Here is a 19,704-nt window from a genome sequence, read left to right on the forward strand (position 1 = left end):
TGGCTCAGATGGTTAAGCCTCTGCCTTCGGCTCAGGTCATGATCAGGGTCCTAGGCTCCGAGCGCCGCATTGGGCTCTCTGCTCAGCAGGAAGTGTGCTTCACCCCCTCCCACTCTATGTCTGCCTCTCTGCCTACCTGCGATCTCTGTCAAATAAATAAATAAAATTAAAAAAATGAAAGTAGTTCTGTATTTTTACTTTCTGCATGAACAATCAAATTAGTACTTACATACCATTGAAATGATCATTACTCTTTTTATCTTTATTGTGGCTTTCTTCTGTTTTTAATGACAGGAGTTGGGAGAAGGTGTAACAGTTTTCAAATGTACTTTGATGCTGCTAAATCTACCCACAGATTTCAAAAATTAGCAGAGCTTAAGAACTCTTTAATGTTGCCCTCCAAACCAAGAAAAGGAAATATCCAATAGAAAATACTTATCACCATAAAGAAATAAAGTAACAAATACTAAGTATCCTTAACTCCTAGTTTATTCACTCTCAGGAGAAATTTCCTTTGAGGTTTTCTGAGAGATGATCACTGATGACTAGTAGGAAACCAGCTGATACTACATACTACCTATGAGACTCTTAACAGGTAACATCTTTATCTAAATGCCAGAATTTTTCTATTAAAAGGTCTGATTGTGATTATTAGTTTTCAAAATAATGTGTATCAGAATCATCTATAAACGAAACAAAACAACAGATACCTATATGCCCTTAACTGATTTCTGAAAAACAGATTAGAGAGTTTCCAAGGTTGCTTTTAACTTTAAAAACCAAAGGAAACAAAACCAAAATAAAGCAGCATAGCACAAACATACAGGAGTGAGTGAAATTAATGATAAGCTCCAAGACAGGAAAGTGCGATATCATTTTTCCAAGGGGGGTCTTCAGCACACTATTTTCTTATTGAGGTATAACTGACATACAATACTATAATGAGTTTCAGGTGTTCAGCACTGTTAGCTGTATATACAGTGAAAAAATCACCCAACATAGTCACGCAATTTTTTTCTTGTGATGAGAACTTCTTGAGATGAGAACTTTCGAATATGCAACAGAATTATTAACCACATAGTTGCCAGACTGGACATCACATTGCATGCTTTATTTTTTAACTGAAGTCTGTACCTTCTGACTTCATTCACTCATTTTGCCCCAGGCACCACCAATCTGGGCTCTGCAAGCTTGGTTTTGTTTTGTTTTTTAGATTCTTCACAGAACTTCCACACTATTTTAAATAATGGCTCCACTCCCCTAGAAGACACATCCATACAAATGCCCTTCCAAAGCATGTTACATGTTAAACATTTTACTTATTACTTACCTCAATCTACATGTGTAATTGAGAACAACATATGGAGTTTAAGAATATGAATATAAAATGCTAATCGGCAGTGTTAGTTTTACTATTACAATATTACAAAAGGGGGCGCCTGGGTGGCTCAGTTGTTAAGCATCTGCCTTTGGCTCAGGTCATGATCCCAGGGTCCTGGGATCCAGGCTCTGGCTCAGCAGGAAGCCTACTTCTCCCTCTCCCACTAGCCCTGCTTGTGTTCCCTCTCTCACTGTGTCTCTCTGTCAAATGAATAAATCAAATTTTTAAAAATACATATATATATAAAACAAAAGAAAGGTATTGGTTGGGTACCTCTCCTCTGTGTTCTGCGTGCCTTAACACAGGTGTACTACACTGTCCAGCATCTTCTATTATATAGTTTATCTTCCCCTTCTATTAGAACTTGAATTTCTTCAGGAGAGGGATTCTGTTGTTATCTCCCTCTGTACCCCTGGTAAAAAACAGGATTTGGCACCAAGACGGCATCAACATGTACTTGTTGAATGGGTGCCCAACTCTGCAATAAAGGCCCAGGGTCATGTACACGTGCTCTCCCTCTTAACCTGTAGGTTTAGAACTTATGATAATGGGGAGGAAAGCCTACGGTCTCCATCCATAAATAACTGACAAAACAGACAATTAACAGCTTACTTTATGCTACTTTCATAAAGATAAATGTATATAGTCTTAGAGATAAATTTGATTGATGTAGGCTTACTTTAAATAATCTTGCAAAATACTAAACCTCTATTCTTTTTTTAAAAAACACAGAAAGGAAACAGAACTATGTGGAATAAAAATAATTAAAAAAAACAGTCATCAAATAAACTTTTCTGTATGTTTAATTTTAATTAACAATTCTATTTATCTGAAACCTCTTAATCTGGAATCCGTTAAGAAAGCAGGCTAACATACTAAACGTACTTCTACAAATTTGTATCAAAACTAAATATTAAAAAATAAAAACTTGGACCTTTGAAAACAGTTAAAGCAGAATTAAATATATATAAGGTAATAAATGTAGTATTACAAACCATATCTATAGGCTCTTCCACTTTTAAAGAATACCATCCTCCATTCTCATTCCTTAAATGAATACTTTCCCAAGTATTAAAAAAAAAACAACTAGCTTCCTTTGAGCATTTTTTGTCTCTTCCCTAACCTTTTTAAACTTAAACTAAGTCACTTTCCCATCTGACATTTCTAAGACGTACAGACCTCTAACCAACTCTTTCATATGAGCTTTAAAATATGCTATCCTCTGATTTTTTAAATAAATGCTTTAACAAAACTGTCCCTTTATGCCTGTAAATAGAATTATTCATTCACATTTCCAATGCTTACCAGTAGGGGGCATAAAATACCAAAGACTAAACTTCACATATAAATCAAATAGAAATCTGTTAATATACCATACCCTGACTCTTTAAGGTTGAAAGTAATATTTACCTCTTCTAATTCTAGGCACCATTCAAAGTATCTAAGAGTATAAACCAAAGTCAAAATCTATTTCTGACCTACATTTTTCTGGTATGCCAAATAATTCCTTTTAGATCTACAGTAAGATTAAAAAAAAGAAATAAAAGACACTGAACTTAAAAGAGTAAACAAGTACCATACTGCATTTCTTTTTTTTTTTTTTTTTTAAGAATTTTATTTATTTATTTGACAGAGAGAGATCACAAGTAGGCAGAGAGGCAGGCAGAGAGAGAGGAAGAAGCAGGCTCCCGCTGAGCAGAGACCCGACGTGGGACTCGATCCCAGGACCCTGAGATCATGACCTGAGCCGAAGGCAGTGGCTCAACCCACTGAGCCACCCAGGTGCCCCACCATATTGCATTTCTAATCATAATTTCCTCTGATGCTTAGACAGTTGCTGTAATACTCAAAGAGACATGTGAACAAAGCTCAAACCACTGACACAACAAGGGCAGTCTGTTTTGTTCTATTTAGTAGTAGTCCTGTTACACGGACGATTAGGATATGGAGAAATTACAAAGGAAGTACTTCAATGTAGGAAAAAACTGTAATAAGGTAGCACCTTATTATTAACTGTAATAAGGTGAAAGCACCTGGTATATAATGTGACTTTCATTTACTTTTAATCTGCTAATTCATGAATACATTAAATCATATATCCACCCAGAACCTTTACTATGCATTTACAAAGGTATTTAAGTATGGTGCTGATGTAAAATACATTAAGATGTATTTCTACAACCTACTTTTTGTTCAACCGAGGAAATCTTTATGGTAATACCTATAAAGGATAAACGTATTTTGCAACTTTTTAACAGATTTCATTAACCAATTTTATTAACAGATTTTATTAACTAACCAACTTACTCCCACCAACTGTGCTTCCCCATATTCAATTGGTAAGTCACTAATCTTACGGGAGAAAAATCATATTTTAATATTAATTTCCAGTATACACTGATAATATTTCTGTTGAAAGTTTTTTTCCCTTTGCTCTGATACATGTCATAAAACTTATCATTTTAACTACTTCCCGGTTTACAATTCAGGGCATTGAATATTTATACATTATCGTACAAATATTTCACCACCATCTATCTCAAATTTTTTCTATCTCTCCAAACAGAAATTCTATAACCAATTAAAGAAGGGCTCCTCATCATCCCACGCCCTAGTAGCTACTATTCTTTCTGCCTCTATTAATCTGCCCATTCTAAGTACTGCATATTAAGTGTAATCACATCTTTGTGATTTGTCTGGCTCACTTACACTAAGGTCTTCAAGGTTCACTATGTTGCAGTAGCATGTGTGAGAATCTAATTCCTTTTTAAGGCGGAGTAATATTACATGTCTGTCTAACACGTTTTATTTATTTACTCTCTATCAGGTGATGGACACTTGGGACGGTTTCCACCACTGGGCTATTGTAAATAACACCGGTACAAACATCAGTTTTATTAACACCTGTTTGATTCCCTTTCTTTTGGTTATACACCTAGGCAAAGAACAGCAATTCTGTTTATATTTGAGGAACTGCTAAACTGTATTCCGTAAGAGCTGCACCATTTTGCACTCCTACAAGCAATGTACTAGAGTTCTAACATCCTCAAAAACACTTATTTTCATTGCTATTTTTCTAATAGTCATCCCAAGCGGGTGAACCGTTGTTTTACTTAGTTTTGATTTGCCTTCCCTGATGATTTAACCCTTTTCATGTGCTTACTGCCAGGCCTTAGAGAAAATGTCTTTCAAGTCCTTTGGCCATTTTTTAACTAGGTGGTTTCATTTAATTGTTCAGTTATAGGATTTCATATATATGGATATCATCCCTTAATAGATAAGGATTCACAGCTTATTTCCTATCACTTGGTGGATTGCCTTTTCCCTCTAGAGTGCTCTGCTACAGTTTTTGAATTCTGATGGTCCAGTTCATCTATTTTTTCCTTTGTTACCTGTGCTTTTTGTGTCACATCTATGAAATCACAACCCAATCCAATGTCATAAAAATTTTCACCTGTTTTCTTCTGAGAGTTTTATAGTTTTAGCTGCTAAGTTTAGGTCTTTGATCCATTTTTTAGTTAATTTTTGTAGCTGTAAACTAAGGCTGACAACCTTAAATTCCTCTTCCATAACTGCTTATTCGTATCTGTTGCTCATTTTTCTACTGTACTGTCTTTTTCCTATCGTTCTGATGTATTCTTAACGTACCCTTAACATACTGTTATGTATGTTACAAGTTATGTTCTACCAATTTGAGATGTGTCTTTCAAACCTTATCTCTGTCAGAGTTTTAAATGTCTTATGTATTCAAATCTATCAACATTTTTTTAAAAGGCAAATACATTTAGGTCTTGATTTCAAAAGCCCTCCCCTGCCCCTCAAATTATAAACAGTATTTTCTAATATTTTTTCATCATAGCTATTTCCCCTGTCTCATTGTTCAAAGTGCCATTAGGTTGACTAACATAATTTTATTTTAAACTTACTAAAACAGACTAAATTCTTCCATGAAGGTATTTGGTTATTCAACAAAATGCGAATGACTAACTCTGTGGCCAGTTTTCCTAATTTTCATGAATAGTTAGTAATCATAGAAATTACTATAAAGCAAAGCAACGGAAGGAGGGCTGAACGTGGCCCACTAAACCTAGTTAATGACCTTCTAGACTGGCTGTAAAAGGCTACTGCCTGAATGCGTATGTAAGTCCTCAAGTTCATTCAAATCTACAGATACTATCAAAACATAAAAGGTAAGCTTCTTCCAAGTGATTAACTCACACCTCATGCTAATGACTGACTAATTCCCCCCTCCCATTAGGTTGAGGGTGGAACTATGTAACCACTCAAATATTTAAGATACAGGTTAGCCCTCAGAAGATTAGCATAAATCACTGAATAGGTTTGCTTCTTTAGTTATTCTGCTTTACTTTTCAAGTTTATCTATGCTAATAAATCATAATTCTAAATTACTAAATAAGACACTTGCTAATTAAGGTCATCAAACTCTTTTGACTCTTGACAGTTAATTGGCCAAAGTGATGGACTCTTGCTTATTTGTCATTTCATGAATCTGGGGGGGAGGGGCAGAGTACTAATAATTTAGAATGGTTAATGGAAGAAAAGGGGGAGGCAGATACACCTGGATGGCTCAGACAGTTTAGCTTCCTGACTCCTGGTTTCAGCTCAGGTCATGATCTCAGGGTCATGAGATTAAGCCCCTCATCAGGCTCTGAGCTATGTGCGAAGTCTTCTAGAGATTCCGTCTCTCTCTCTCCCTCTCCCTCATACTCCTCCTCTCTTGCTCTCTAAATCAGTCTTTGGGGCGGGGGAAAAAAAAATGGTTAACAGGATGCCAACTGATAAAAAAAAAAACATGTTTTAGGTTTTTAAGCACATCACTGTCTCTATTACTTTGTTTCATGGTTGGTTGTCCAACAGAGTAACCTTGCCAATAGATGTACAAATGTTACCCTAACAATAAATAAAGATCTAAAAGATACCTGATCTCATTTCACCCTACCTAACACCAGGATTGTTCCCTGCCAAACCAGAGCTTCAAATTCTATACACTCTCTTCTAGCAAGCACAGACTGAATTTATCTCAGGTTCTTTTTCTTTTAAGGCACACTGGCTTATTAAACAGATCTAAATCTACTGCTGGTATCCTTTAATTAGTTTCACCACAAATGTTAATACTTTTCTTTTTCTCCAAATACATTTTTAAAACCATGACCTCTGCAGGTGCTTCCCCAACCCCTTAACACACTTATTACCATTCTTTCAGTTATTTACCCACCTACAACAAGTACTTACTGACTACTTGTTATTCTGTCAACAACTAGGGACAGAGCGATGGTACACAATGACAAAGATCTTGCTCCCATATTATTTTAGCATCCTACCACTAACAGCCCCAGATAGAGCTTAGCTATATACTACTGGCACTTTCAACCAAAAGTCTGAAGGGTCTGATCTTACCTAACCATCAACATTTTAATATAAATTAGCTGTTAAGGAAAAATCAAACAAAGAAATCACTGTATTGATTAGAAGAGTCAATAGGAAGCTTAACTTGAATAACATGAATGCCTCCACTGAGGGAAAAAAACACATTTCAAATTAATGGACACTTCATAAATGTAGACTAATTGGTAAACAATCTGAAAGATCTGAATTGTTATACAATTTATTTAAAAAAGTAATATTGCCTTCATTGATATATAAGGAGTACTCAGAAAGACTATACCAATTTTCCCTATTTCAATAGTCAACTGCAAGGTAATACAGTCTTTTCCTGTTTAAAATTATTATATACAGAAGTTTTAGATAAAGTTTGGGATTAACAAACATACTTCGTAGAACTAAAAATGACTCATCTGTTAGAAATTCTGAATTTCTGGGAGTCCAAATTAATATAGATTTATGTCTTCATTATCTACAGTTTTATGGCGAGAACATGAATTCTGGAGAAGCTGCCTCTACCATCTAACAGTGGCAATGTTCAGGCTCTTATCTAAGAGATACACCACCATCTCTTACAATGTTATTTTAAGAAATAAACTAAAATGTATAGTATATACTTAGCACCAAGCCTGGTATATAGTTAATTTTTAATAGTATTTAAAAAGTCTATCAGGAACAGATTTGAAGAATGGAGGGAGAAGGTAGAAAGCGAACCAAGTTCAACATGTAATTAACACCTAACTGTAAGCAGTTTAATTAAATGAACTAAAATTATATTTGGTAAGTGCTCTAACAAACCAATGTAAGAGAGGTTAAATGACAATGAGAACCCAAGGACATTAGGGCTGGCTCTTAAATAAAGAGTACTGAGTTCAACAGAATAAAAGAAAGAACATGTCCTTTTGAGCAAAGGCTCAAAACAAGAACGAATACAACATGCCCAAAGAAATGTACAGGTTTGCAAAGATGAATTATAAGGAATGTGAGATTGGAATGCTGAAGATCAAACTAGTCAGAAAGGCCACAACCAGACTGTTAAGTACTTGCTATAATCTTACTAAGAAGTATGTATGGACTTTATCCTGTGGATAATTGAAAACTATTAAAAGGGAAAAAACACAACCCAACATGTATTTTTTTTTTTTTTTAAAGATTCCATTTATTTATTTGACACAAGTAGATGGAGAGGCAGGCAGAGAGAGAGAGGGAAGCAGGCTCTCCGCTGAGCAGAGAGCCCGATGCGGGACTCGATCCCAGGACTCTGAGACCATGACCCGAGCCGAAGGCAGCGGCCCAACCCACCGAGCCACCCAGGCGCCCCCCAACATGTATTTTATAATGATGCCACTGTAACTTAATAGTCTGGGTAGAAGGAAGCAGAGCAAGTATCAGGTTATTTCAAGAGAGAGGCCCTGAGTTTCAATAATGGTAATGACAATAACCAGAGAAAGGATATATACACATTAAGATAGAGAAGGCAGAATCCAAGATTTGTTGATAAGGAGGGACAAATGTTGAAAAACAAGAGTTGGGAGGATAGTGTAGTTCTGTACTGAGAACCTGAGAATAAGTTGTGGGGAAAGGGAGGAATTTGGGACCTAACAAATGCCTATCGAAAGGAAGCAGATACATGTTAAGAGTTAGAAATAAGGATCTGCGGACGCCTGGGTGGCTCAGTGGGTTGAAGCCTCTGCCTTTGGCTCAGGTCGTGATCTCAGGGTCCTGAGATGGAGCCCCACATCAGGCTCTCTGCTCAGCAGGGAGCCTGCTTCCTCCTCTCTCTCTGCCTGCCTTTCTGCCCACTTGTGATATCTGTCAAATAAATAAAATCTTAAAAAATATATATAGAGAAAGAAAGATAGATCTGGGAGTCACTTTTGTAGACAAGACTGCCCAGTGAAAGAGAACATGCTAAGCCAGGAAAAAAAAGAACAAAACACAGTAAAAGGCTGAACAATACTGGTATTTAAGGGGCAAGAAGAGAAATAGGAAAGAAGGCTAGCAATATCCTAGCCAAGGAAAAGAATTTTAAAAAGGAGGTAAAGCTAAGAGTTAAGTCAACAAGAGATGAAATGAGATAAAGACTTTTTAAAGGCCATCTGATTTTTTTTTAATTAACTGACCAGGATTTTAAAATAAATTTCTGGGGGCGCCTGGGTGGCTCAGTGGGTTAAAGCCTCTGCCTTTGGCTCTGGTCATGATCCCAGGGTCTTGGGATCGAGCCCCACATCAGGCTCTAGCCCTACATCAGGCTCTCTACTCAGCAGGGAGCCTGCTTCACCCCCTCCCACTCTCTGCCTCCCTCTCTGCCTTCTTGTGATCTCTGTCAAAATAAATACAATCTTTAAAAAATAAATAAATAAATAGATAGATAGATAAATAAATTTCTGTGACCAAATAATCAAAATTTTAAGAGTTGAAGAACCATTAGCATCCTTTGGAAAGTACTATCACACTAACAACTGCTGCATTAATTTACATTTCATCTCTCAAGACTTCTCTTTACAATACTAATTCTGCATCAGGGTAAATAGGATCTTAGGGGAATGTGACAACATTTGGAACAACCTGTTTATAAGGTATTTAAGCACTATAGATGAAAGTATGTAGCTTAGTATGTAATGAGGACTACAGAAGATATTCAAATAAAATGCATAAAAGAAAAAGAGAAGCAGAAGAAATCTATGAGAATAGATTATGAGAACCCTTTGTCAGCAAATTAAATCAATGTGAAATAATGAAATCAGACAACAGATTAAAAGCTTAAAGACTCATTAGATCCCTATAGCATCTCCTAAACCCACAGGACATTTAAAAAAGTTTCTCAATGTTTACTGATGCTAATCTGCTAATTAGTCTGTTAATGGGTCTGCCCATAATTTATTTACTTACTGCCTTTTAACTTCCTCAATTTTTCCCCCTTTATTTCTTAAAACACATTATAATGTGTTAAGTTTGGAACGGGAGTGGTCTATGCAAATATACTTATTTCATCAGTCTGCTGCTGTTATGTGTCACCTCATAAAGCAGTTTGGCCACTATTTTTCTCTCTTTTAACAAGCTACAGTTATCAGCACTGAGCTGGATAAACACAGTTTTGAGTTACGAAGTTAACTTCTCTTCAGACTTAAATTCTAATTCAGACATTAAGACTCTATCTTGTAGCCTAGGATACAGTTTTCTTAATTCACAAACTGAAACCAAAAGTTGCATGTTATGCAGAGATAAGTTTAAAATGTCTCTATTCATATCAAATTTTAATTAACAGAAAATTGAGACAATATCTAAACTAAACCATCATGGTAATTACCACAAAAACTAAAAATTACTTTATACAAATATGAAGGGACAGTCTTTTGAGTTAGTTAAGCCATTACTGTTATAAATTAAGCACCTGACTTCAAAGTGTCAAAGGCAAAAAACAGTTCTAAGGCTTCATAATTAAAAATTAAGAAAAAAATCTAAATATGGCTAACTCTAGGGCCTAAATCTAAGCAGTAACATTCTGAAAGACTTTTAAAGAGAATTTATAATTAAGAGTCTTATTCAAGCTAATGGAGATAATGTAATATAATCAAAAACTCAAAAATTATAGTTCAACGTGCAGCATCTGGTAATAATGGCATACCTTTTCTTTCTGTTTTCTGTGCAGGGACAGAAGATGTGGGTGTAGGCAGTTTTGATAAAGTAGATGCTCCATTAGCATCAAATGATTTCTTTGGCTGGTGATCAGACTGTAGCGTAAATGGACTAGAAGGAAGAGTGCTTGGGGTAGCAGTTGGATGAACCACTGGTTTGATGGGGTGCTGTACTGGCGTAGAACTACTGTGAGTCTCTGCTCTTGGCAGTCTGTAGTCTCTGTCATTGTGTCTGCTTGTTTGAGACAAAATATTCTGTGGGAGCAAACTACTGGCATCACTGGAATGCTTGTCTTCCACTTTAGTTCACAGTTCGAAAAAAGAGATGTTGGAATGACAGAAGGGGGGAAGAAAAAAGATTACGTTAGAATCCTGTCTTTAACATCAGCTAATTTAGCAACATATTTGTATCTTGTTATAAAACTGCAAGCCCAGTTAGTACCTGCAGTTTCACCACCAGCACAGAAATATCCAAATACTGAAAGAGGATTTTTAGTTCAACTCAAAGTAATCTATACTCAGATTTCAAATGGGCTACTGATTTAGGAGGATTCTTTAGAACCACACCACAGTTCAAACAAAACAATGAAAAAATACATCAATATACGGAGCTGTAACATTTTACTCAAATTAAAATTTTTCCAAGTATTTTAAAAATATCAAAAGGAAATGGTCCATTCTTACAAAATATGGACCATGGATTCCAATAACTGAATTATCCACAGTGGTTCAACTGCAAAGGAGTATTAGCTTTACTAGCCTGATTTCTCATAATACTCAAGTAGCTAACTGAAAGTAGTTTGTGCTGGGGCTTATATGACCTCATTTTGGGATGGCTGAAATTTATGATGAACTGTGTAAGTAAAACAGTTCATATTTTTGATAATGCTAACAATTATCAGTTAGTTGTAACCTCAAGTTACAGAAAATGCTAGCTGAAAACAGAAAGCCTATCTGGCAGCACAGTCAAAAAATCTACTTGCTATTACCATTTACATTAAAAACATCCTCTTCCAATTTAAAGTCACAGAGAAATATTTAAACCTCAAGTATTTCTGCTTCCAAAAAGAGTATAAGGAAAATTTCAGTAATCATGATAAAATTTGTATTTATCAAAATCTCTAGCCAAAACTGTAATAATCTAATCATTAACTAAAAATTAGACAACTTTCAAGTAGAGAAACATCTTAAGATTCAAAAGCACATACGTAATAATAGTATTACCAAAGGATGCCCTCCCTGTTGAGTATTTTAAGTTTTTTCCACAATTTCATGGTTCCTCCGAGTCTAGAGACCAAGACAGCACAAAGAAGGAACTATGCTTAAACTACAAGTCCAAAGCCTTCAGTGCACAGCTCCCACGTTATACTAAACAAAATGTACTGGATACCGCCAAAAAACTTGTTATATAAAAACACAAGTCTTCTGACTTAATAAATGAAATTCAGTATTATAAACTGCACATATACTAACAACAGGAAAAAAATGAACAAATAGATCGAACTATCACAGAATACAAACATCTGTTGCATGATATTAACTCTTCGGTAAACTAACCATTTGCATGCACAAGAAACTTATATTCTACAAGTTCTTCCTGAAAAGAATACTGCTACAACACAAACTTTTAGGGATCGATAAAACAGAAATAATACCATACCATGCCCAACTGCCACAAATCCTGTCCCCTGACTACCAAAAACTTTTACTCCCTGCACACCACAAAAAATCCCTCTCAGTTGTGTATGACTAGAGTCAAAGAATATCAAGTGTACTCAGATAAAAATTAAAGCTGATACTATTTCAAACACTTGTAAGCTCTGGGGGAGAAAAATGGCAGCTGCATTACAGGAACTAAGGAAGCTGTAGCTGCAACAGCTTTCCATGATTCACAACTCTAGACGACAACAGTTAATGCAGTGACTCTACCTGCACACCCCCCACAATAAAGACATTTAGCAAATGTCTGGAGACATTTTTGGTTGTCATGATTAGGAGAGGGGAGGGGTGCTATTGGCCTCTAACATGTAGAGGCCAGGTTTGGACCTCTACATCCTATGTCACAGGATGGCAACCCTCAACACAGCACCACCTAAAGCAAAATGTCATTAGTGCTACTGTTGAGAAACCCTTCTTTAAGCACAGAACAATCATTCTATGAGGCACAAATTAAAGATCGTGAAAATAATCTAGTAGCAGTAATACCAAACCAAAAATTTTACCCATAAAGTTTTCGATGTCAAGTTCTGGGTAACATTATTTTCTATAGAGCAAAAAATAACTTTTCTACGTTTACCTCTTTACATATAAAATCTTTCAGCAACACCCCCCCACCCACCCACACACCTTTTATTGGCAGTTACAAACTACAAAGCTTTAGGTCTTACCCAATATGATGTATTGGACACATGGAAAACTCTGCCAACACTTTTTGGATAGAAAAGGATAAGCACTTAAATGGCTTAATGACTTCATTATTACCATGCTTAAGTGTTTAGTAAGTATTTAACTCAGTTGACCAATTAAGGAAAAATAAAAGGAAATATAGCTAAGATTTTTCTTAAGTATTACTTAAAACTGAAAAAGTGAGACACATGACTGTAGTTCAACACACACAGTCCTACTGATTTGTCACTTGCACTTCTAGGAATTTGGCTAAGGAGTAGTAAGTGGGCAAAGATAGAAATCCTAGTACTGCTGACAGTAGGAAAAGGTTGGAAACCACTCAAGTATCCAGGAATAGAGGATCATTTATAAATGAGGGCACATTTAACAACAAAAAAAGGAAAGCCACGCAATCTAACACATATGGATTTCTAAACTGATAGAGAAACATTTCCTTGAAATACTACTGAAAAGAAAAGGTTAAAGACAATAACATATAATCCCATTTTTGATGTAAAACACATACATACATTTTATACAGATTTATATATACACAGGAAAAAGTGTATCTCCCCAAATGCTCCTGGCTCATGGAATTTAGGAAGTTTCCTCTTATTTTTTAGTAACAAACGTGACTCACTTTTGAAATTATGAAGAAAAAGGAAAAGGAACACCTTCATTTTTGAAAGAAAAAGATATGCACACAATTTACTTAAAAACCCATCTCTGATTTTATTTCCTTAAAGATGGTTTAGCAAAAAGACAAAAAAATACTATTTTCATTTCCATCAATATTTCCATCAGATCTTTAATTACTTCCTTCATTTACTCTACCTCAAAGGAGAAGAGACTTAAATGATAGGATATTTTGGAAAGAATAAAGGAGACACACTAGGCTCTTCTTTTTTTCTCTCTGGGAACCATCACCCACTAAATTAGAGGCATGGCTCAATACCTAAGTGATTAGTTTTACATCCATTTGCCACTCCTCCATACCCCCTAATATCCCTCTGCAGTTTGTTCAGGAGGACCACAAGCTGGGTGCTATTTTTTTTTACCTGGAGCGGAAAATCTTTACCTCATTTCTGACTGTTTGCCAGAAATCACAATTACTTAAAATATTAAGTAAAATGGAACTAGAACCCAAGTCTTCTGTCTCAAAATACAATAGTTTTACTTTCTTCACTTCAGTACTTTAAGTCATTGTTTTCTAAGAATTAAGCACAATTTCACTAATATAAAAAATTAAATATTCCAAGGAATATATCGTAAACATTCAGTGCTGAAGAACTGTGTTAATTTATGATCTGTTTCATCTTGGGAGTTTTTTCTGTCAAAGAATCAGTATCCCCTGCTGAGACCAAATACATCCCCTACTTAAGTTATAGGAGGAAGATTCAAATGCCCAATTCCATAAATTCCCTGAACACATCTTTTTAAAAATTCTTCTCAATGTTCCAATATCTGATGAAGAGCCTAAGAATTCTACGGTGGCAATTAAATTCTATTCTAGGCAAGGGAAGTCATGGGTAATAGAATACGCTTAGTAAAACTTCACATACAAATTTAATTTGAATTAAGAAATAAATATATGTTACTCATTTTGGCCCACTCAAACAAAATCTGACCTCAAAAACCATTAAGGTATGCCCGCAGCATGGAAACGTTATCTAGATCTATGATCATGATAAAAAAAGTTTCTCACTGATAAACGTAAAACACCAACAGACACTCTGATGTCACTATCTGTATGTGACTATAATTCATTTATTAGACTGAAAGATTCAGTGCGTTCTGGAAGGGATTTCTCTGTCCAGTTTAATAGAACACAATTCAGGAAAAGGGGGGGAAATAAACCAAACAACTCCTGTTTTTAAAAAGTCCACAATTTTGGTAGAAATTTTATTTTCTACCAATCCACCTGCATTATAGCCATTTTGAGTAGTGATGAATACTATGTGTACTATTCCTCTGTGCACCCTTTTCCTTTTCAGGAAACAAAATGGTAAAGGTTAGGAAGACGTATCCAACATAAAAGAAACCTGTTTCTATTATTTTACTTTACATATGTAAACATCTATGAATATAGATACAAATATATGAACTACAGGAGTGAATCAAACATCATGTTGTCTCAAAGAAAAAAATTAATACTTACTTCCACTGGCAAACCCACTAGTGGCTGTTGCCTGCATCACCTCCCTTCTGTAATCCCTATCTTTTGGGAAGCTATTAACTGCCATCTTGTTTGCTTCTTTTTGTCTCTGTTCTCTAAAAATAAACATAGGTAAACCCATAAAAATTACATCAAGTACAATGAGTTTACATGTAACTTTCTGGTTAAATGCTCAATAAAATGGTATATGGAAAATAAAAGAACTGAACACAGCCATAATATCAAGTGGTGCATGAGATAAGATATGGCTAACAGAACAGTAACGTTTCTCAGTGATGGTCCTATTTTAGCAATTATCTATAATGTCATTTACCCCAAAACCAGAACTCTCCAGTATTAATCCTACATATATGAAGGATACATATTATTATACTTTAAGAATTATGAAGATTTCTACTACAAATTATAAGGAAGATGCAGTAAGTATAGGCTGACCTAAAATCTCAAATATATTGATGGTTTACAAGGTCCTTATAGACAGGTGCTTAACTGTCAAGTTTTTGTTTGTTTTTTAAGTAAAAAGTAATTACAGAAAACCGGTACAATTAATGACGAGTTTCGCTGTTAAGAAATCTAAACTCAGAATGTTCTAAGATGTTAAGCTGTAAAATCAAGAGTAAGAAATATTTTTTAATGAGTAAGAGCAAATACCTTTCAAGCCACTCTTTTGGTTTTTCCCACTGTGAAACTTCTGTTCGACAATTGTAGTAGTATTTTTTCCCAGAAGAGCTAATATGCTCAGACCAGTCATCTGCAGAATCATAAGGCTTAAAAATACATTTTTAAAAATTAGAAAATATTAGTACTATTTAATCACTTGATATGAAACATCAAGAAGGTCAATGGTTTTCAAAGCACACATAAGGGAAAAGACCATTAAATAATAACACCCAGATCTAGAATGTAATTATCTTTGTATGTATCTTAGGAGACCTTAGTCTATGAACACCTTAAAAAAAAACAGTGGAAAATCCTGTAAAATATGAAATTAAACAGAAGATACATATTTATTAGGCATAAAATGAAAAATGTGAAATTAACATCTTGACTTCAGAAAAGCATTCCTGAAGTTCTCCATTGTAATAATTTTATTTGCTGAAATCCAGTCACATGGCAATGGGGAGGAGGGGTTTAAAAAACCCCCAGACAACTGACTGATTTGATGACATGACAGTACATCAGTTCTAAACTCACTATGCACAACAGTACTCCTATATAGTATTAACAGAGAACAATCTGCCTGTATTTACTGTTACTTAGTGGGGGTAAAAAAAAAAAAAAAAAAAAAAACCACGATGTTAATAAAACCATGAACACAAAGCTAATTAAAAGTGTAGTATCTGTTTCACCAGCAAAATCCATGAGGCGGGGCCAGTGTTATCTAGACCTTTTCTTCTCACATGCTACATGGGTCAGCGTCATCACTCATTTCTCTGTAACAAAAACCAGCCTTTCAAAAACTCTCAGCTACATTCTCTTTAGGTATTTTATAAGAACTGGAAAATTATAAAGAAATTAGAAAAATCTGAAAGAAGGCCCAATTTCCATGGTACTGATCTAAAAAGTGTAAAGTTTAAGTGCACTAGGCCCAGGAAATCTGGTAGAATTCCAAGTACACTTCCGGATGGATTTGACTATTTTCTCAAATGAGCTTGAAATGATGTTCTACTTTGGTAGTCTACACCTCTTCTGGGCTCAAGCTTGAGGAAAGAAAACTCTCATGCCCTGCTGACTCGGCTTTAGTTTTACCAAGTAAGAAACAGCCTACAGAATATATCAGTTTGCTATAGGTCACAAAACTAACTGGTGATAGACCGTAAGGATCAAAACATCTAGGTTTCAGGGGGCGCCTGGGTGGCTCAGTGGGTTTAAGCCTCTGCCTTCAGCTCAGGTCATGATCCCAGGGTCCTGGGATCAAGCCCCGCATCGGGCTCTCTGCTCAGCAGGGAGCCTGCTTCCCCCTCTCTCTCTGTCTTCCTCTCTGCCTACTTGTGATCTCTGTCAAGTAAATAAATAAAATCTTAAAAAAAAAAAAAATCTAGGTTTCAGGATGCCCATTATTTCCAACAAATCAATACCAATTCTCAAAATGCTACAATAATTTAAGGGTAGATGAAAAGATATTGCAGATTCCTAAATGCAGATGCCACATTTATGCTCTTGGGATTATACCTCAAAATAATGCAGCAACCGGTAATCAGCCCTGTGCATCCAAAACCCTCGTATCAGGGGCAAGTTAATCCTCAATGCTTCTAGTTTTCAGAAATAGGCTACAACCAAGTTGTAGAAACCCAATCACAGAAAGTCAAACTCAAAAAGTTCTCTTTCACCACTCACCACTCCTTGTACCTAAATTATTATATAAACTGAACATTTCTATGGATGTATCTGAAAGATTTGGTTTCCTTGGAAAGTGGTTTTATGGGACTGATTACTAGCTTGGTCTGAAGAAGTAGAGTAAGATTTGAGGCAGGTGGACAGAGGACATCAGAGTAGGGCAGAGTGGTATATACCAGAGCTCTTCAAAGTGATGGTTCTGTGCCTTGTTCTGAAGAAGGTAAGGAGCAGGCATCAAAATATATACTGACATACTCTTTCCCTCATCAAGAGTCCCACTTTAAGAAAAAAAAATTTTTCAGCTCAAGTAAACAGTGTATTATTTGACAATGGTTCATTTACATCCTGGCATAACCTCCACAACAGTTAAAAGTTCACGGACCAGAAACTTCAACGGTATGGGTCTATGACACTGCACTGATTTTGCCCACCAAATCTCAGATTAGTACAAGTTAATGTCTTACTTACAAAATGTGTTTCAGGGTATAGCACTAAAATAACATACCAGTAACTTTAGCTTATCTTCTCACCCCACTTCCATCTACCACACAAAAAAGGTAAGGGGGGCAGGGAACCCTTTCAGTAATGGGGAATTTTTCAAAATGCTGATGTGCAACAGGTGTTACTGCTTTTCTTCATTATGTATTTTCAACTTTATTGGAAGATATAGTTGACAAAATTAAAGACACTTAGTGTATGCTATGATGTTTTGACACTGTGAAAGGATTTCACCTATCTGGTTCACTAACACATCCATCACCACCTCACAGATTTTGTGAAAACATTCTGAACTTTTCACTCTCAGCCCATTTCAATCACACAATATGTTGTTACCAACTATCATCACTATGTTAAACATTAGATCTTGTTATTAAATTTGAGTAAAAAAAGGAGTATTTACAACTAAGAACTAAACCCCCAAAAGGCCTGCAAACACTTCAAATATTCTGAATTAGGCTTGATGTATTTGCCAACATAAGCATTAAGTCAACAGTTTTCCCAGTGTTGTCCAGGAACCCTTGAAGGACCTCAAAATCATTTCAAAAGATCAAAACTATTTTCATAATACTACTACAAATGATTTTGTCTTTTTCTTCCTCATTCTATCACAAGAACGGAGTGGAATTTCCCCAGATGCTGTGAAAGGAGATTTGTTATCACGGAAGACTGAATGCACAGCACTTGTGAAGTTCTAGGTATCGCCTATGAAGATATTAAAGAGATACTCCACATCTTTTTGTTTTACAAAGTTATTATTTTACATTATTATTTTAACAGTTATTATTTTACAAAGTATTTTTTCATAAAAACATTACATATGCTAACATGTAAAGGGTTTACAAATTTTTAAAAATTTACAAATCTTTGTAAAATTATTTTTCAAGGTGTTTTATAAAGATTTTGAGTGAGTGATTGAGATTGTAAGAGCACAAGCACCCAAAACACACAAGCAAGGGGGAGGAGCAGAGGGAGAAACAAGCTCCCCACTTAGCACTGGACCACGACACAGGGCTTGATCCCAGGACCCTAGATCCTGACCTGAGCCAAAGGCAGATGTTTAACCAACTGAGTCACCCGAGTGGCCCTCATATTTATCAAGGCTTATTTAAAAAAAAAAAACATTTTATTTATTTGACTGAGACGAACGGGGGGTGGGGGGAAGTAGGGGAAATGGGAGAGGAAGAAGCAGGCTTCTTGCTGAGCAGGGAGCCCAGTGCAGGGCTCGAACCCAGGACCCTGAGAGCTGAAGCTGAAGAGAGAGGCTTAATAACTTTGGCTTAATGACTGAGCCACCCAGGTGCTTCCCCCAAGGTTTAATTTTTAAATATGGAAAATACGGATAAAAGATGAACAAAAGCTCTCAATTTTTATGAATGTAAACAGAGATCTCAAGATGAAAAAGTATGAAAATGACTGCTCTGGAAGAACAGTACTAATAAACAGTTACGGCGGTAACCATCTGCTCTCCTTCAGTTCAAAATGTCTTTTAGGTGTGCTTTTCTCCTGAAAAAAGTGTATCCCCTTCTGCTCTCTCTCTTAAAATACAGAATCCTACTACTTCTTCCCCATGGGAAACATTGGAAAAGGAATTGTTAATCCTGGAATTAACTTTTTAAATTATAGAATTAAAATGGTTACTGGTTAATCCTGGAATTAATTTTTAATAAGGAGCCCCTTTGCTGACTAACAATATCACCATCAAAGATGGCAATTATTTTAACAAAGAATTTCATGGAGTCCTAAGAGTGCTCTGATTAATTTCTGATTTTTTAAAATTAAGTGGAGTATCTTCAGAGGCAAAGATTGGTTACAGAAATAAATCTTGAGAGCCTCAAGCTGAAAAGCTCCAAACAGGAAAGATATTTATGTGGTAACAAGTAGAG

The 19,704-nt window shown here is 35.6% G+C and overlaps 1 protein-coding gene across 5 annotated transcripts in view; it reads right to left on the reverse strand.

The window, feature by feature from the left end:
• WAC (WW domain containing adaptor with coiled-coil) overlaps window positions 1-19,704 on the reverse strand; it is an 84,450-nt gene that overhangs the window by 16,082 nt on the left and 48,664 nt on the right. For all 5 annotated transcript variants that reach the window (XM_059183821.1, XM_059183823.1, XM_059183820.1 and 2 more), the window contains exons 5-7: window positions 15,635-15,750; window positions 14,966-15,078; window positions 10,413-10,721 (exon numbers count right to left, since the gene is read on the reverse strand). In XM_059183821.1, coding sequence (XP_059039804.1) covers window positions 10,413-10,721; window positions 14,966-15,078; window positions 15,635-15,750 — 538 coding nt within the window. The remainder of the gene's footprint in view (window positions 1-10,412; window positions 10,722-14,965; window positions 15,079-15,634; window positions 15,751-19,704) is intronic.

The sequence above is a fragment of the Mustela lutreola genome, chromosome 8 (genome assembly GCF_030435805.1).
Source record: "Mustela lutreola isolate mMusLut2 chromosome 8, mMusLut2.pri, whole genome shotgun sequence".
Taxonomy (NCBI): domain Eukaryota; kingdom Metazoa; phylum Chordata; class Mammalia; order Carnivora; family Mustelidae; genus Mustela; species Mustela lutreola.